Source organism: Lagenorhynchus albirostris, chromosome 13 (genome assembly GCF_949774975.1).
Source record: "Lagenorhynchus albirostris chromosome 13, mLagAlb1.1, whole genome shotgun sequence".
NCBI classification, from domain to species: domain Eukaryota; kingdom Metazoa; phylum Chordata; class Mammalia; order Artiodactyla; family Delphinidae; genus Lagenorhynchus; species Lagenorhynchus albirostris.
In genome coordinates this window covers 58,631,254-58,649,867 of record NC_083107.1, presented here as the reverse complement: position 1 = coordinate 58,649,867, position 18,614 = coordinate 58,631,254, and the positions used below count along the sequence as shown (strand labels likewise).

The window sequence follows — 18,614 nt, the reverse complement described above, 5'->3', positions numbered from 1 at the left end:
AAGGGGAAAGCGGATTAACTGTCGGTGTTTTCTGTACCGTGGTTTGACAGTCCTCTAACTCAGTTTTTGTAAATTTCCCTTCGTGTTCACATTTGCAGGAATTCAATCAACATTTACCACCTTGTACCATTTTTCAGGATCATAGTCCGGAAAAAATTCTGGACCATGCCAGAAGCCAATGAAGTACTCCAGTGACCAGAAATCTGTGGTGGAAGCGAGTCTCTTGCACTTTTCCACTCCTGCGTTTTTTCAACCCAATCCTACGCTTTTCTTTCCAGCTCCTGCACACCCTCAGGACTGTACCAAAGGCACACCCCAAAAGAGTAGGCATCTTAATTGCCTTACACAGGCCAAAGAAGAAATACGTTGGTTCTGTGGCTCTTCTCCAAGGCACTGTCACCTCACACTTCCAGAGCTTAAGGATTTACCTGGAGGGTTCATGGCAAAAGTGGAATTCCACTTCCACTCTCAAGGAAGAGGTGGCACGAGTCTTCCCTCTTAAAATTTTTATCTTGAAATGTCCAATGTGGCAGTGAAAGGCGGACCCCAGCGAACAAGAAATCTTATTATTATTATTATTACAAAAAAATCTTAGCCCCGCTCCACACCCTGAACCCCAATTTCATCACCCCAGGACTCGGGACTCTCAGACCTCGAATTGTGACCAAGGCCACGGACTACAAAACAGAGAATTCTGGGGGAAGGAAGTGACGACACGGCGCAAAGCACGCTGGACTCCGGCAGGCTCGGCTCAAGAGACTCCTTCCTTCCAACGCGGCTGCTGAGGACCTGGCGGTGCTAGGAGATTTAACTGGTATTTTTCTCATTTGTCAGGATTACACGCTAAGTATCACCTGGCTTGAGTACAGCTCAAAGTATCATGCGGCTTCGGGTTACGCCAGGGCATCAGCTCTAGAGCCTTAGCTGCTGCCCCTTCGTTTACGCATCCTCCAAACAAATTTTAAGATGAAAAGTGTCACAGATCCGGGGGCCTCTCCCTGGCGGGATCCAGCGGAGACACAGAGCCAGAGAGGGAGTGGGTGGATATCAGAGGAGTTTTCTTTTTCATTTTTGGCTAAGAGTCGTGTGGCGTGAGCTCCTTTGATGGAAGGAGAGCAGAGTTCAAGGATTTGAGCATCTGTAGACTGGAGATCAAAGCCAGCGTGAAGGCGATCTGGAATGGGATTGGGAGGTGAAATAGGAGTGTGGCAGATAAGTTACCCCAGACTGGGACCCGCGGCAACTCGATGTCCCCGTGGCTTTCAGACTGAATAGTAAAATTTAACTGCCTTTCTGTTATGGAACTTGAGGCAAATTGCAGGTGTTCTCTACCTCTAGAATGGAGATTGGAGTAAGACATTTGCCTGGGTGGAACATATATATTAATCCGAACTGGTGGTTGTTTTAGATCTAGCCAACTGGCAACCATGAATGAATGGATGAAGAAAGGCCCCTTAGAATGGCAAGATTACACTTACAAAGAAGTCAGAGTGACAGCCAGTGAGAAGGAGTATAAAGGATGGGTTTTAACCGTAGACCCAGTCTCTACCAAGTGAGTATGGGTCCTGCTTCCCAGAAATCACCCCTTTGCACTGTTACATCCATACTAAGAAAGCAGATAAATGAAAGGCTAATTATTCCCACATAAGAATTTAATTTCCTTTGAAGCTAAGTATTGTTCTAATTATAGATTTGTGTCAGACCAGCCAAGTTCGTAGAAATGGGACACTCCTTTTATATTACATTTTATTGGAAAATTTCAAATATACACAAATGTGAAGAGAGTAGTATAATGAACACTAATCTTATTCCCCCTTCCAAATATTTTAAAGCAATTACAGACATAATTTTGTTCATAAATCCTTCAATATATCTCTTAGCAGATTTGGACTCTCTAATAAATGTAACCACAATACCATTATAACACCTAGCAAAAGTAATAATAACTTTAATATTAGCTAATTCCTAGTTTGAGTTCAGATTTTCCTGTTTGTCTCCAATGTATCTTTTTAAGCATATCAATTTGTTGATATGTCTCTGAAGAATCTTAATCTATAACTGTACTTTCTCTCTCTTTGGTTTTCCATGTCATTTATTTGTTGAAGAAATGGAATCATTTGTCTATAGAATTCAACACACTCTGGATTTAGCTCATTGCATTTATCATGGCATAGTTTAACATGTTCTTTTATCCTTCGTATTTCCTGTAAACTGGTATTCATAACTAGAGGTTTGATTAGGATCAGATTTATTTTTTGCAAGGCAACTTTAAAGGTGGTGATCCACACACTTTATTTTGGAATGATTTTAGATTTACAGAAAAATTGCAAAGAAAGTACAGAGAGTACCTATATACCCAGCTTCCCCTAATGTTAACAGTTTACACAACTGTCAAACATTTGTCGGAATTAAAAATTTACACTCACTAAACTGCAATCATTTGGATTTTATCAATTTTTCCACTAATGGCCTTTTTCTGTTCTGGAATCCAGTCCAAGGTCCTACATTACATGTAGGCATCCTGTCTCCTTAGTCTTCTCTGATATGTGACAGTTTTTCAGTCTTTACTTGTTTTTCATGACCCTGACACTTTTGAAGTGTCCTGGTGAGGTATTTTATAGAATATCTCTCAATTTGGGTTTGTGTGATGATTTCTTTTTTTTTTTCTTTTTTTTTTTTGGCTGCGTCGTATGGCTTGCGGGATCTTAGTTCTCTAACGAGGGAATGAATGCGGGCCCTCGGCAGTGAAAGTGCAGAGTCCTAACCACTGGCCTGCCAGGAAATTCCCTGTGATGTTTTCTCATAGACTGGGGTTATAGGTTTTTGGGAAAAGTACCACAGAAATGAAATTCACATCACATCACATTGCATCACATCATGTCATACACCATATCATATCATATTTTAGTTAGGATTTTTCCATTTGTATTCATGAGTGAGATTAGCTTATAGTTTTATTTTTTAATCCTGTTCTTTTCTGCTTTTGGTCTCAAGGTTATATTAGCCTCATTAAATGAGTTAAGGCATAGTCTCCCTTTTATAGTCCATAGGAGAATTTGGTTGGATTAGAAATGTCTGGTCCTTGAAAATTTTATAGAACTTCCTGGTAAAATTGTCTGGACCTTTTTTTCCCGCTCCATGGGAAGATTTTAAACTGGTTATTTCAGGTTTTTTAAAAACGATTATAGGACTATTTACATTCTCTCTCTCTTTTTTTTTTTTTGAGTCAGTAGTAGAAATTTATATTTTCTAGGAAGTTTTCTGTTTTCAGTTTCAAAATTATTTACCTAAATTTGTTCTTAATATTTTATACTATTAATTTTCGCTACCTTATTCCTAATATTATTTATATGTGCCTTCTTTCTCTTTTTATTAATCTTGCCTGAGTTTTGTGAAATTTATATATCCTTTTCAAAGAACCAGCTTTTGGCTTTGATGATCCTCTTATTGACTTTTTTTAATTGAAGTATAGTTGATTTACAATATTGTGTCAATCTCTGCTGTACAACAAGGTGACTCAGTTATACACATATATACATTCTTTTTTATATTCTTTTTCATTATGGTTTATCACAGGATATTGAATATAGTTCCCTGTGCTATACCTTAGGACCTTGTTGTTTATCCATTCTAAATGTAATAGTTTGCATCTACCAACCCCAAACTCCCAGTCCATCCCTGTCCCTCTCCCCCTCTGCCTTGGCAACCACAAGTCTGTTCTTTATGGCTATGAGTCTGTTTCTGTGTTTTTTTGTTTTCCTGTTTGTTTGTTTGTTTTTTTGGCCACGCCAGGTGGCTTACGGATCTTAGTTCCCCAACCAGGGATTGAACCCATGTGCTTGGCAGTGAAAGCACAGAGTCCTAACCACTGGACCACCAGGGAATTCCCTGTTTCTGTGTTGTAGATAGGTTCATTTGTGCCATATTTTAGATTCCACATAAGAGTGATATCATATGGTATTTGTCTTTCTCTTTCTGAACTTCCTTCACTTAGTATGACAGTCTCTAGTTGCATACTCTTTTGTTTTCTCTCTCATTAATTTTGTGCTGTGTTATTTTCTTTGGTCTGCTCTGAAGGAGAGTTATTCAGTTGCTTTTGAACTCTAAAAGTTAAATCTGTACCCTATCTTCTTTCCTAATACACATTTAAAGCATTCATAACTCTTTAAGTAATGCTTTAATGACATCCCACAATGATTAGCTTTAGGCTGGACAAAAGCCTTAGATGTTTAGGACCATCAGAGAATTCGTATTGAACAAGTGAAAACATTTGGTGGTGAGAGGAGTAATTTAAAATGGGGAAGAGCATTCCCTGTTGTTCTAGTGACCTGTTGGGGGTTGATGCTGACTCTCATTTCACTGCTTCTTCCATAGTTTTATAGACCTTTTGGTTTTTCTTTTGCAACTGTGCTCTGAACTTACTTTTCCTCCAAAGTATTGTCCTTGTGAACTTCCTTGAAGATGGCAGCATGTCTGTGACCGGAATTATGGGACATGCTGTGCAGACTGTTGAAATTTTGAATGAAGGGGACCATAGCGTGAGAGAGAAGCTGATGGATTTGTTCATGTCTGGAGACTGTAAGGCGTACAGCCCTGAGGATCTGGAAAAGAGAAAGAACAGCCTGAAGAAATGGCTGGAGAAGAACCACATCCCCATCACTGAAGAGGGAGATTCACGAAGGACTCTCTGTGTGGCTGGGGTCTTGACTATAGATCCACCATATGGTCCAGAAAATTGCAACAGTTCTAATGAAATTATTTTGTCCCGTGTTCAGGATCTTATTCAAGGACACCTTGCAGCTTCCCAGTGAGAGGCCAAGAACTATGGATGCACTGATTGAAATAAGACTTCATTTTTTGAAAATTCTTTGTTGTTTTTGGTTAAATCAAAGATGGGGATTATCAGTGCTAATAAGTGAACTGGGCAAGGATGACATCACAAATAAAATTAACATAGGGACATCAGAATTATAAGAGCCTTTCCTTTTGATGGGGATACACCTCCATTTCTTTTCTTTTTTTTTTTTTTGTGGTACGCGGGCCTCTCACTGTTGTGGCCTCTCCTGTTGCGGAGCACAGGCTCCGGACGCGCAGGCTCAGTGGTCATGGCTCATGGGCCCAGCCACTCCGCGGCATGTGGGATCTTCCCGGACCGGGGCACGAACCCGTGTCCCCTGCATCTGCAGGCAGACTCTCAACCACTGTGCCACCAGGGAAGCCCACACCTCCATTTCTGTTAGGCAAGAAATGTATGTGAAAAAGATGCAACATGTTAGATTCAATATAAATGCTAAGGTAAAATCACAGTCTTGTTACATCCCTTGCACTAACTAGATGTGTCTGTTTTAAAATGTTTATTTAAAAAATTTTTTTGGTGTAATGATGTTATAGCATTTGAATCAGAATATATTCTTTTTTTGGTTGAAACTTGAACGTTTTGGTAAAATCTTAACACATAAACCTTATAAACTCTCAAAGCCTTAAAAAGTGAGCACTGGCTGATATCTCTGAGGAAAGAGGTAAGTGTGACAGGTATTCTGCTGCTGAGCTCAACCCAGTTCTTTTGCCTGATGGGTTCAGCCCAGGCTTCTGGGTCACAGTGCTTTTTTCCTACAGTCTCTACTCCCCTTGTCAGGCTTCACTGAGGGGAGACAGTGCAGGAAGTACACTTAACTACATCTGATTCTACCCCTTGGAAGCCAGTCAGGGAGGTTTGTGGCCTACAAAAGCACCTCAGATTGTTAGTTTGGGGGTTGTATGGTCAGGCCACTCAAGATGGCTGTTCTCTTGCTCTTAGCGTGACCAGTCCCTGCTGCGCCTACGCCCTACTCACATGAATGTGCTTGCCCCCTGCCCCAGCCAGTGATTGTTCTAGTCCTTAGGCCAGAACAGCTCCACCTGCTAGTTTATTAAAGGGAAACACCTGCCCCCATGATGCTAGTTAACCTGAGGGGCTGTAAGGGTTGGGTCTCATCTGCTGGTTTCCCCGGTAACTGATGAGCCACCCTGACGTCAGTTCCCCCTGTAAAAGGTAGCTTCCTGCTCCTCCCAGTAGTGAAGGCTGCTGCGTCTCGCTTGCGGTGTGACCCGCACGGTGGAGGTGTTTCTCCAGGACCTTGCTTCGGACGTGTAAGGTGCCCTGTCCAATAAGCTGGCGCTGTCACTGGGCTCTTTCTTCGGCCTCGAGCCTGGTCATCCACAAGGCTTGCAGACCTGCGAGGTGCAGCCCAACAATTCACCAGCCAGCCAGGAGGCCTAGGGAACTCCCGTGAGTGCCAAGATGTAGCGAAGGAAGGACAGGGACGGAAAGTTCCGGGAGGCAGTGGGGAGCCGGGGGGAGATCCCAAGGTGGCCGCCCACTAACATGTGGAGCCCTGTGGCAGCTGACTACCGTGAAAGGTGTTTTTTCTCTTCCATTGTATTGATGATATCCTGTTAAACTCAGTCTGTTTTTTGTTTTTTGTTTTTTTTGCGGTACGCGGGCCTCTCACTGTTGTGGCCTCTCCCGTTGCGGAGCACAGGCTCCGGACGCGCAGGGTCAGCGGCCATGGCTCACGGGCCCCGCCGCTGCGCGGCATGGGATCTTCTCAGACCGGGGCACAAGCCCGCGTCCCCTGCATCGGCAGGCGGACCCTCAACCACTGCGCCACTAGTCAGTCTCTGCCCACTCAGTCTCTTTTGAGTTTAAAAGTAGCAGCGCTATGCTCGTGGCTCATCTGACTGCACGGGGATGGCTGGTGAATACAGACAAAACGTCAGGACCTGAATTATCCACAAAGGGCAAGTACACCCCCAACCTACCACCCTTAAACAACTACAGACAGGCTTTAGGGGTATTAACTTAGGGACAGGTTTGTGAATTGGACATGGCCAGTTACCTGGAAGGGTTTGGTTCAGGCCTATGGCAACGGCAAAATAATAAGAGTACCCTTGGGCTTCTGTTCCCAGCTATGGAAGGGGGCAAAGCAGTGATGCAGTGTGATGGAACAGTAGCTATACGCAGTCTACAGAGAGTTATAACAGGTGGAAGACATTATAAAAGGCCTACTCGAGTCCTGGAGCAATGTAAAAACCACTATTCAGGGTCTAGAACAGCTGTGTGTGACATAGGACCTCTGTGGACATGGATAGCAACCAAGGAATCCACTTTACTGGCCACGAAATTCAGAAATGGGCCAATGAAATGACACACTGTCCTTTCTACCTACCCTGCGCCCCCACTGCTAGCAGGCTAGTTGAAAGGATGAGTGGACTACAGCTGAGACGGGAAACCCGCTCTCTGTGTGGACCAGGAGGCTAACTCAGGCCCTACGAACTATAACTGAAGATCCCAGGAGCAGTCGTCTCAGTGCTTACTCCATGTTAACCCAGAATCAACTAGTCAGCACCACCGGAGTTCACCTGTTAACCACTGCAGGGACCATTGCCAACTACTGGTCAGGGTGATAATTCACGTTTGCCCCCGCCACAGGATCTACCTCCAGGGGAACACATTATAAAATAAATGACTCTGGGGCTTCCCTGGTGGCGCAGTGGTTGAGAGTCCGCCTGCAAATGCAGGGGACACGGGTTCGTGCCCTGGTCCAGGAGGATCCCAGATGCTGCGGAGCAGCTGGGCCCGTGAGCCATGGCCGCTGAGCCTGCGCGTCCGGAGCCTGTGCTCCGCAACAGGAGAGGCCACAGCAGTGAGAGGCCCGCGTACTGCAAAAAAATTTAAAAATAAATATATAAATAAAATAAATGGCTCTGGGACTGGCAGGTAAGTCCCCCATGGTTTGGGTTTGCTGCCCTGTGGGGAATAGGATTAGAAAGGGACTTACAGATTTCACCTGTCTTCTACCCACCCCACCTACCACTACTAAGGTAATTAACCCAGGCCCCTACTGGAGGAAGGCCCCATTATATTAACCTCGAGGTCTGTTGTTCTACCACCTTGCCTGTATTGGCACTGGCTATGGACACTGAGGGTGGACAGGTGGAATGGTACTGCAGGCCAGGACAAAAATCACAGGCAGGGGTGGTGTTACCTGAGAATGCTGTTACTGCTTGTATTTTCGTTAATGGTCATGATCTCCTGTGCCTGTTAAACATTTATTACATTTTGTCCCTGGTCCGAGCAGAGGCAATCTGTTCGCGGACTGGGTGATAACAGTGGCCTCACTGTGAAATGAGTTTGATTGCTGGATCTACAGCAAAATGTCCTCCTCGGGATTTCCATGAAAAATTGACAGGATAAAGTGCCTGGCCTCAAAGTTTGCCCACGTCTTGCACTCTTGATATTCTTCGGCTGCTATTGTGTGTACTGCATGTGTGGTATTTGGGCTGCAGTGCCCCTCTAGATACCTGACCCCAGGAATATCGCGTAAGAGGGGCTGACCCAGATGGTAAGGGTCGTGCAGGGTGTGTGGGGGTGGAGTGTGTGGTCAGATGGCTCAAGGTGGCTGTTCTCTTGCTCTCTGTACATGCCCTGCGTGACCAGTACCTGCTGCGCCTACACCCTGCTCACCTGGACGTGCTCGCCCCCTGCCCCCGCCAGTGATTGTTCTAAGCCTTAGTCCAGAATGGCTCCACCTGCTAGTTTATTAAAGGGAAACATCTGCCCTCCTGTTGGTCATTAACCTGAGGGGCTGCAAGGGATGGGTCTCAGCTGCTGGTTTCCCTGGTAACTGATGAGCCACCCTGACGTCAATTCCCCCTATAAATGGTAGCCTCCTCCCCTGTGTAGCAAAGACTGCTACCATGTCCTGCTCGCCGTCTGCCATGCACAGTGAGGGTGTTGCTCCAGGACTTTGCTTCAGATGCGTAAGATCCCCATCTATTAAACCATTGATGTCTCTGTCACTGTTTCCGGGCTCTCTCTTTGGACTCAAAGCTGGGCAACTACATGGCTTGCATGCCTGTGGGGTCTTTTCAGGGGAATGTCTACATTGACCCCAGGGTTCATCAGATTAAAACCCCAAGCAGCTTACTCCCTAGGACAGGGGTAGCAAACTTCAGGCCATGGGGACAAATCCAGGCTACTGCCTCCATTTATTAAAATGTTATTGGAACACAGTCATACCCACTGGTTTGTGTATTGTCTGTGGCTGCTTTTGAGCCTTAGTGGCAGAGTTGAATATTGACAGAAATGATATGGTTTGTATTTACAGAAAGATATGGCTCTTTACGGAAAGGTTTTCCCTAGGAGATCCTTGAACTAGCCTGGTCTGCCAGGGGTCAAGGTGGACTTATGTCCCCTGTCATCCATACAAAAAGAATCTTGTGGTATTTTTGGAAGAAATACTTTAAAATATTCAGGTTTTAGGGGGTCTTTGAAAGCAGTTTGATAACATAGCTGTCACTTTCCTGCGTAGTTGTCTAATAACAGGATGTAACCCAGTGGTTCTTGCACTTTTGCAAGCATCAGAATCAGCTGGAGGGCTTGTTTAACACATTGGGAGTAGGTCTCAGCAATTGATTCTGATTCAGTAAGGGGCCAGGAACTTGAATTTATAACAAACTCCCAGATAATGGTAGTGCTACCAGTTCCAGATCACACTTGCAAAAGCAGTTTAGAAGCTTTGGGGAACAGAAAGGCCTTCCCTCACAACTTTGTAAAGTTCCATAATCTTAAAAGTGAAATTTAGGTCATAGCCTTTCCCCTCAAGCCCTGGAATGTCCTTGGACAGTGGATAGGGGACGGGGAAAAAAAAGAAATTTCTTTATCTATCTATTTATTTATTTATTTTTATTTTTTGTGGTACGCGGGCCTCTCACTGTTGTGGCCTCTCCCGTTGCGGAGCACAGGCTTCGGACGCGCAGGCTCACGGGCCCAGCCGCTCCGCTGCATGCGGGATCTTCCCGGACCGGGTCACGAACCCGTGTCCCCTGCATCGGCAGGCAGACTCTCAACCACTGCGGCACCAGGGAAGCCCCTAAAAACAGATTTAAACGGCAAGGATTCCGGCAAAATGAGGGAGGCCTTGAAAGAAGACCTGTAGGAAATTATCCAGTGTTTGGTCAGGAGTGAACCTTGACCTAGGGACAGGTGCACTGGTGTTGGTGGATTTATTTGCTGTCAGACTTGTGAGCTGGGGACAGAGACTTTCTTGGCAACTGAGTCATCTGATTTGTTTAAAAATTTGCCTTGCGAACAAAACCCGAGTGCTAAAGAGGGTACACCATCTGGCTCTGCTATGGAAACCTGCCTGCTTAGGGAGCTGGGCCAGCCAGTCCCTCGGCTCAGATTCTCCCTAGGAGTTAACTCACCTGTTTCTGATCCCTCCTCTGGTTCCACATTCCTGGAGGGAGATCCTTCCCCAAAGCTGGCTCTGCCAGCTGGAGGCGGTAGCCAGGGCAGTCCTTGAGCACAGCTGGAGTGAATGATACTTCTCAGAACAGTTAGGACTTTCACTGAGTATCTTTTGATCTTGGAGCAAACTTTCCAGTCTCTGTGGTGTATCTTGCTGTCCCATTGTTCATCTGATTTCCTAAAACTCTCCACCTTCTTCCAAATGTTATGGCTGAAATTGATTTTTTCCATTAATTGTTTTCAATAAAATTAATGAAATTTAAAGCATTCGCAGTTTTACTTGAGAACTGGTGGAGTTTTCATGATGCTTCTTGAAGTAGACTCTAGAATACTAGGGTCAAGGCTATGGATTACTATAAATTTTGGGAGAAATCGGAACAGTGAAGGACTATAATTAAACATACTTAATTGCTTCCACTACCAAATACAATCTTTTTTTTTTAAACCACTGAGGTAAGAATAACATACAAAAGCTACGTATTTAGTGTATATAACTTGATGAGTTGGAGATAAGCATACACCCATGAAACCATCCCCACAATCTATGCCCTAAACATATCCATTACCTCCAACAGCTTTTCCTGCCTTTATTATTATACAACTGGTTTTGATTTTTCAGACATTAAAGGATTTCTATTAAAAAAAGTATACCATTACCCAAACATGCTTTTTACTTTTGCATGTTACTGTAGAATCCTTTAAAAGTCTACATAACTGTAATCAATGTATACAGTTTAGTTTTCTGTTTCTGTGGTTTTCATAATTTTAATATTTAAGACTATTGTGTTGTTGGACTACAACTTACTAAAACATTTCCTTAAATTTTTGACATTTGTTCTTTTTTTTAAAAAAAAAATTGGTTGTACCAGGTCTTAGTTGCAGCAGGCAGGCTCCTTAGTTGTGGCATGCAAACTCTTAGTTGCAGCATGCATGTGGGATCTAGTTCCCTGACCAGGGATTGAACCCGGGCTCCCTGTATTGGGAGCACGGAGTTTTAACCACTGTGCCACCAGGGATGTCCCAACATTTGTTCATTTTGCTATCATAGATTATGGTGCTAAAGAATATCTTCATGAATATGGCTTTATTGCTATTATCGAAAGCTAGTGCTTAGAAATGAAAGTACTGTGTGAAAGAGTATGAACACACGTAGGTTTTTCTTCTTTAAATATTTTATGCTGCTTTACATCAACAAGAACAATAATGTGTATACAAATTTCATTACACCCTTAGAGTATTAATATTTTGTTTAATTTTTACAACTGAACATAAAATGGTGTTTTAAAGTTGCTTTAATTTGTATTTATTAGCATTTTTCCATGTGTTTCCAGTATGGGAACTGTTTGATTCACATCTTTATTTTTTTTTTAATCTTCGTTTTCAAAAAGTTATTTCCCCCATACTTATCTTGTCATCAGTTTGTGTTTCTAATTTTTACTACATGGCTATATATGTTAATGAGCAACTGTAATTATACATGCATTGCTTCTAACTTATTTTGAGCTAATTTCAGATTTATAGAAAATTTGCGAGAACAGGACAAAGAATTGTCATATATCCCTAGCCAGCAGATGCTAACATCTTACCACATTTGCATTTTTTGTGCACATGTATGAGTGTGTTCATTTTTCTCCCTGAACTGTTTGAGAATAAATTGTGGACACGATGGAAATATGAGGACATTTTCTTAAATAACCATGGTACAGTTATCAGAATCAGGAAACTAACATTGATACAGTAGGATGATGTAATACAGACATCCAGATTTTGCCTATTGTTCAGTGTCCACTGTATCAAAAAAAGACTTACTTGGATCATGTATTACATTCAGTTATTATGTCCCTTTAGTTTCCTTTACTCTGGAGTAGCTCCTCAATCTTACTTTGACTTTCATGACATTGACGGTTTTGAATAGAGGCTGGTTGTTTTGTGGAATATCCCATAATTCGGGTTTGTCTGTTTCCGAATGATCCAATACGGTATGCATTTTTTTGGGTAGGAGTATCCTGGAAATGATAGTGTGTTCTTCTCAGTGCATCATTATCAGGAGGCATATGATGTTGATTTGTCCCATATTTGGTGATGTTAACTGTGATTACTTGGTTTAGGTGGTGTTCGTCAGATTTCTCCACTGTAAAGTTATTATCTTTTTCTTCCTAATCAAAGGCATCTTCATACGTATTTCTAAAAGCTTTATTGAGGTATTAACATATAAAATTCATCCACCTTAAGTGTATAATTCAGTGACTTTTTTTTTAGTAAATTTACAGAGTTGTGCAGCCATCATCACAATCTAATTTTTTAAACATTTCCACCATCCCCACAAGATCCCCTGTCCCATTTGCAGTCAATTCCCATTCCCACCCTCAGCCCCAGGCAATCACTAATCTACTTTCTGTACCTGTGGATTTGATTTTTTTGTACATTTCTATAAATGGACTCATACAACATACAGTCTGTGTCTGGCTCCTTCTACTTAAATTTATTCACTTATAGAATATTAGGACAATATCCTATTGTGTTGATGAACCACAACTTACTAAAATATTCCCCTAAATCTTGAATTTGATGTCCATGTTGTAGCATGTATCAGTGGCTTCTTTTTATTACTGAATACTATTCCATTATGAATATACTACATTTTGTTTATTCATTCTCCAGTTGATGGATTGATTAGGATTGTTAAGTTTTTGGCTATTATGAACAATGCTGCTGTGAACATTCATGACGAGTCTTTGTGTGGGCATATATTTTCATATTTCTTGGGTGAAAAACCTAGGAGTGGAGTTGCTGGGTTATATGGTAACTTTATGTTTAACGGTTCAGGGAAGTGTCGCACTATTTTCCAGCGTGGCCGCGCCATTTTACGCTCCATCAGCAATACACTAGGGCTCCAATTTCTCCGCATCCTTACCAGCACTTGTTAGTGTGGTTATAGTGGTTATGAAGTGGTATCTCCTTGTGGTTTTAATTTGCATTTCTCTAATGACTCATGATGTTCAGTGGTGTTCATGTGCTTATTAAGCCATTTGTGTGTGTCTTCTCTGAAACGTTTACTCAAATTTTTGCCCATCTAAAAAAGTGAGTTTGAGTTGTAAGAATTCTTATATATATTCTAGATAATGTTTGCAAATTAAATATCTGATAAAGCACTTTTTTCTCCCAGTCTGTGGCTTGTCTTGAATTCTTTTTATTATTTAAAAATTTTTATTTTATATTGGAGTATAGTTGATTTACAATGTTGTGTTAGTTTCAAGTACACAGCAAAGAGATTTTTATACATATATCCATTCTTTTTCAGATTCTTTTCCCATATAGGTTATTAAAGAATATTGAGTAGAGTTCCCTGTGCTATACAGTAGGTTGAGTTTTCTTAATTCAAAAAATTTTTGCACTTCAGAAATAGCATTAAGTGCAGCTTATCAATTTTTTTCATTTATGGATCATGTTTTTGGTCTCAAAGCTAAGAATTTTATGTCTAACCCAATGTCACAAAGATTTTCTATCTCTTCTTTTAAATGTTTTAATTCACTCTTATACTTAGGTTTATGTTCCATTTCTTTTTTTTTTTAATTTTATTTTTGGCTGCATTGGGTCTTCGTTGCTGCATGTGGGCTTTCTCTAGCTGCAGCGAGCGGGGGCTACTCTTTGTTGCGGTGCACGGGCTTCTCATTGCAGTGGCTTCTCTTTGCGGAGCTCGGACCCTAGGCACGCAGGCTTCAGTAGTTGTGGCGCGTGGGCTTCAGTAGTTGTGGCGCATGGGCTTCAGTAGTTGTGGCACACGGGCTCAGTAGTTGTGACTCACGGGCTCTAAAGCGCAGGCTCAGTAGTTGTGGCACACAGGCTTAGTTGCTCCGCGGCATGCGGGATCTTCCCGGACCAGGGCTTGAACCTATGTCCCCTGCATTGGCAGGTGGATTCTTAACCACTGCACCACCAGGGAAGTCCTGTGCTCCATTTCAGTTAATTTTTGTGTATGGTCTGATGTAAAGGTCTAAATTTTTTTTTACATGAGGAGATTCAATTATTCCAGTACAATTTGTTGAAAAGATTGCTTTTTCTATTGAAATGCCTTGGTACTTTTGTTGAAAATCAGTTAATGATAAACTATAAAAGTTTATTTCTGGGCTTACAATTGTGTTCATTGATCTATTTGTGTGTCCTTATGTTAGTAATGCATTGTATTAATTACTATAGCTTTACAGTAAGAGATTTGATATAAGTTCTCCAACTTTGTTCTTTTTAAAGGTTGTTTGACTATTCTGACTCCTTTGCATTGCCATACAAACTTTGGATGAAGCTGTCTATTTCTGGAAAAAATGCCTATGGGATTTTTTAAGAAAATAAATTTATTTATTTATTTGGCTGCTTCGTTGCTGCTCACGGGGTTTCTCTAGTTGTGGCAAGCAGGGGCTACTCTTCATGGCGGTGCATGGGCTTCTCATTGCAGTGGCCTCTTTTGTTGAGGAGCACGGGCTGTAGGTGCACGGGCTCAGCAGTTGTGGCACTTGGGTTCAGTAGCCGTGGTCACAGGCTCTAGAGCGCAGACTCAATAATTGTGGTGCACGGGCTTAGTTGCTCCGCAGCATGCGGGATCTTCCCAGACCAGGGCTCAAACCTGTGTCCCCTGCATTGGCAGGCGGATTCTTAACCACTGTGCTACCAGGGAAGTCCCACCTGTGGGATTTTGATAGGGATTGTGTTGAATCTACAGATCAGCTTAAGGAGAATTGTCATCTTATATAATAATACTGAGTTTTCCACTCCATGAACTTGGAATGTCTCTATTAGATCTTTAATTTTCTTACAACAGTGTTTTATAGTTTTCAGTGAACAAGTCTCACGCTACTTTTGCTAAACTTATTCCTGGTATTGCTTTAATGCCATTGTGGATGGAATTGTTTTCTTAATTTCATTTTTGAATTATTGATTGCTTGTATATAGAAATAATTTTTGTATGTTGGTCTTGTATCCCATGGACTTGCTCACTTATCACACACACTTTTGCATTCCTCTTTATTTACTTAACATCATCCAAATACATATTGAAAAGTGAGTAGGCCATAAATTCATTCCCTACAGATTCCTTGATATGCAGAAGTCGTTCACAAAGTTTAAAGAAGCACACCTAATTGCTGAACAAGATGAGAGTCTCGAAAAACAGAATTAAGGGGCTTGGTTGAAGCATTCAGTGCCATTTCTTTTAATTTCAACATTCAGGCATCCCGTCTCCTTGCAACCTTCAGAGGTTCTTGCAGGGGGGTAAATTAGTTCCTGATTGAATTTATTCAAGTAAACTTTATTTCTCTCTTGTCCTGTTTCTCCTGTGTGCCTGTTTATCTTTGTATCCAGAGTTCCTAAGGTGACTGGCACATAGTACCTGATTAAAATAAGTTGGTTATATTGAAATTATGAGTGTAAATAAATGTGGGAGGAGTTTCTGCAACCCCAGTATGGGTCTCAAACTAGCTATGTAGCACACATTAGTTATAAAGTGGACAATCGGCCTTCTTGTTAACTAATCAGATTGCATGCTTCAATTAATCCAGGCTTAGCCATGCTTACTGTGGAAAAGGATGGTATAAAGATTTATGGGCTAGAAATCATGGGGACAGCTTGAGTTGAAATGGGAAAGTGCGCAGGTGAATTTCAGAGACAGAAGGGTGGCATTAACAGAAATGTCTTTAATTACAGATTGTTTTGTGCTGGGTCTATAAGTAGTGGATTAGTTTCCTCACATGGGATAGTCCCTTGGTGCCCGTGGTATAGCGTGGCCTCTGATTTGTAAAGACATCTGTCTTCTAAAACACATAACACATTTTTGACGTTCAGTCTGGTAATCTTACTAATAAGTCGTAACAGAAGGTGATTTTTTTTCCAGCTCAATTTATGGGAGATGGGTTACTGAGCATAGAAATTATAGTTCCTAATTAGTCTTCATGTTAGATTTAAACACTTTACAGTCATATACCTGTAGTGCTGTGTACTCCCATCCCCCCTTTTATTAACACTATTTGTGTTTTAGCTTATTGGCCAAAGTCTACTAGGTTGGACTCTGTTCAAATAACACAAAGATAAGGTAAGGGTGTGTGTGTGATTTAAACATCTTAATGTGGGCCTAAGTATGAGAACTTTTGCAGTGGAAAGTGCTAGCAGTATTAGTGTCACATACAAGTCACATTTTCAAAAAAGCATGTTTTGACTTATTTTCACATTTTCAAAAAAAGTGACTTAAAAAAACAAAATTTCGGGACTTCCCTGGCGGTCCAGTGGTTAAGACTCTGCGCTCCCAATACAGGGGGCATGGGTTCGATCTCTGGTCAGGGAACTAAGATCCCTCATGCCGCAAGGTGAGGCCAAAAAAGACACAAAAACAAAAACAAAATATGATGGTGGAACATGTTTTTAAAGGAAATACATCCCTACCCATCTGTGCATGACTTTTGCCATTCATACATACATTTACCTCAAATTCTCAAGTACTCTATTTTCTTATAAAATCATGTCCTCTCCAGCTCCTCTTCACATAGTACATGTTTATTAGAATTGAGTTGGCAGAGGTTTTGCTTTTGTTAGTCCAAGTATATCTACATCTTCAAAGACAACTATGGGCATAATCTATATCTGACTAATAACAGTTAAACTTTATAAGCAGTTACCTGTCTCATTTTTATTTATTTATATTTATTTTTGGCTGCACTGGGTCTTTGTTGCTGCGCGCGGGCTTTATCTAGTCTGTGGCGAGCAGGGGCCACTCTTCGTTGCAGCGCGCGGGGCTCTCACCGCGGTGTCCTCTCTTGTTGTGGACCACAGGCTCTAGGCATGTAGGCTTCAGCAGTTGCAGCACGCAGGCTCAGTAGTTGTTGCTCACGGGCTCTAGAGTGCAGGCTCAGTAGCTGTGACGCACAGGCTTAGTTGCTCCGTGACATGTGGGATCTTCCCAGACTGGGGCTCGTACCCATGTTCACTGCATTGGCAGGCGGATTCTTAAGCACTGCGCCACCAGGGAAGCCCTGTCTCATTTTATTTAGACTGGTTTTTTCTACCTTGGCACTACTGACATTTTGGACTGGGTGATTTTTTTGTTGGGGTGTCTTGTGCATTGTAGGATGTTTAGCAGCATCCCTGGCTTCTAACCGCTAGTTGCCGAAAATACCCTCTCCCCCCTCAGTTGTGACAGATCTCCAAAAATTGCCCCCAGTTGAGAACCACTGATTTTAAAACAAAAACTACATTTTCTCCTGTGAGGAAACTTCTTTAGTTTTTGTACATAAGGTCCTGTATTTGTTACAGTTAATCAACCTCTCTGGACAAGTAAAGTCTTACAACACAAGTGTCTGTTAACCTTTCAAATAACACATTTGAAACCCAAGGATGGAATGAGACAAAACTTATTAAAAGGAGACTCTCATGAAGTACATGAGTCTTCTTGGCTAAGTTATCCTGTCTTTAATTGTTGTAGAAAAAAACAGCTATGGATAGTCTCTTGATTAAAGTAAAATCATTCAACATAAAAGGAAAATTAACTCCTTCAGGCCATTTTAGTAAAAGCCAGGTTAGAAGAGGTAGCAGTAACTGCATTTTCTACATAAGGCATAATTTTTTAAAACTTCGCTTTGAAATGCTGCTGTTGAAATGTTAAATCACTTTACTATATACTTTATTATACCATTTTTAGCAATAGTGTATTTGTAACATGTCAGGGTCATCATCCTAAACACTGATTCTCACTGTTGGTAGTTATGGGATTGGGCTGAATTTCCAAGGCCACCCCTGGGTAGTTGCTTTTCCAAACAAACCCCTCTAGTGCTGGCTTTCGTTGCCATTTGTTTCTTTCTGAAAAGGTTAAAATAGAGGTGAAAAAACCTAGTTTATTGATTCTAAGCCATCCTCCTCCTAGCTATCTTGCTGGGGCACTGTGTTCTGGCTTGTTTACCCAAGCAGCTGGGTTAGAACTGACTCCGGGGCAGACCTGGAGCCGGCCCAGTTCGGGCACAGATGGAGCAGAGGCCAAACTGTCTGTGGGAAAAAGTTCATGTTTGGGCTGCTGTCCTGTATATTTATGAAACATTGATTCTGTGCTTTCCTGATGGTTCACATACAGGGCTCGAGTTATTCTTCAAAAGAATTCCTTTTCTGTTGTTTGATAAAACAAATTATGAAAAAGATTTTAAACCACCTTAAGGATTAGTGATTGACTGCAAATCCTATTTAAGACCAGTCTCTTTGATATACCATTTGGGGGTGATAACTTGGAAATGGCAAGAAAAGTCTCTACGTGTTAATGACTCATGTGGTTTACTGTTCACACGGTCACTGCAGT

The 18,614-nt window shown here is 41.9% G+C and overlaps 1 protein-coding gene across 1 annotated transcript; it reads left to right on the top strand.

Annotated features, from left to right (window-relative positions):
* Positions 1-238: 238 nt before the first annotated feature.
* Positions 239-5,427, top strand: GEMIN6 (gem nuclear organelle associated protein 6). The gene is made up of 3 exons (XM_060168615.1): positions 239-814; positions 1,409-1,552; positions 4,436-5,427. Exons 2-3 carry the CDS (start codon positions 1,428-1,430, stop codon positions 4,809-4,811), a joined length of 501 nt encoding a protein of 166 aa, XP_060024598.1. The 5' UTR covers positions 239-814; positions 1,409-1,427; the 3' UTR covers positions 4,812-5,427.
* The last annotated feature ends 13,187 nt before the right edge of the window (positions 5,428-18,614 follow it).

Coding starts and splice junctions, on each gene's coding strand:
- GEMIN6 (XM_060168615.1), top strand. CDS start 1,428: ATGAATGAATGGATGAAGAAAGGCCCCTTAGAATGGCAAGATTACACT. Junction 1,553..4,435: donor GTAGACCCAGTCTCTACCAA/GTGAGTATGGGT, acceptor TTTCCTCCAAAG/TATTGTCCTTGTGAACTTCC.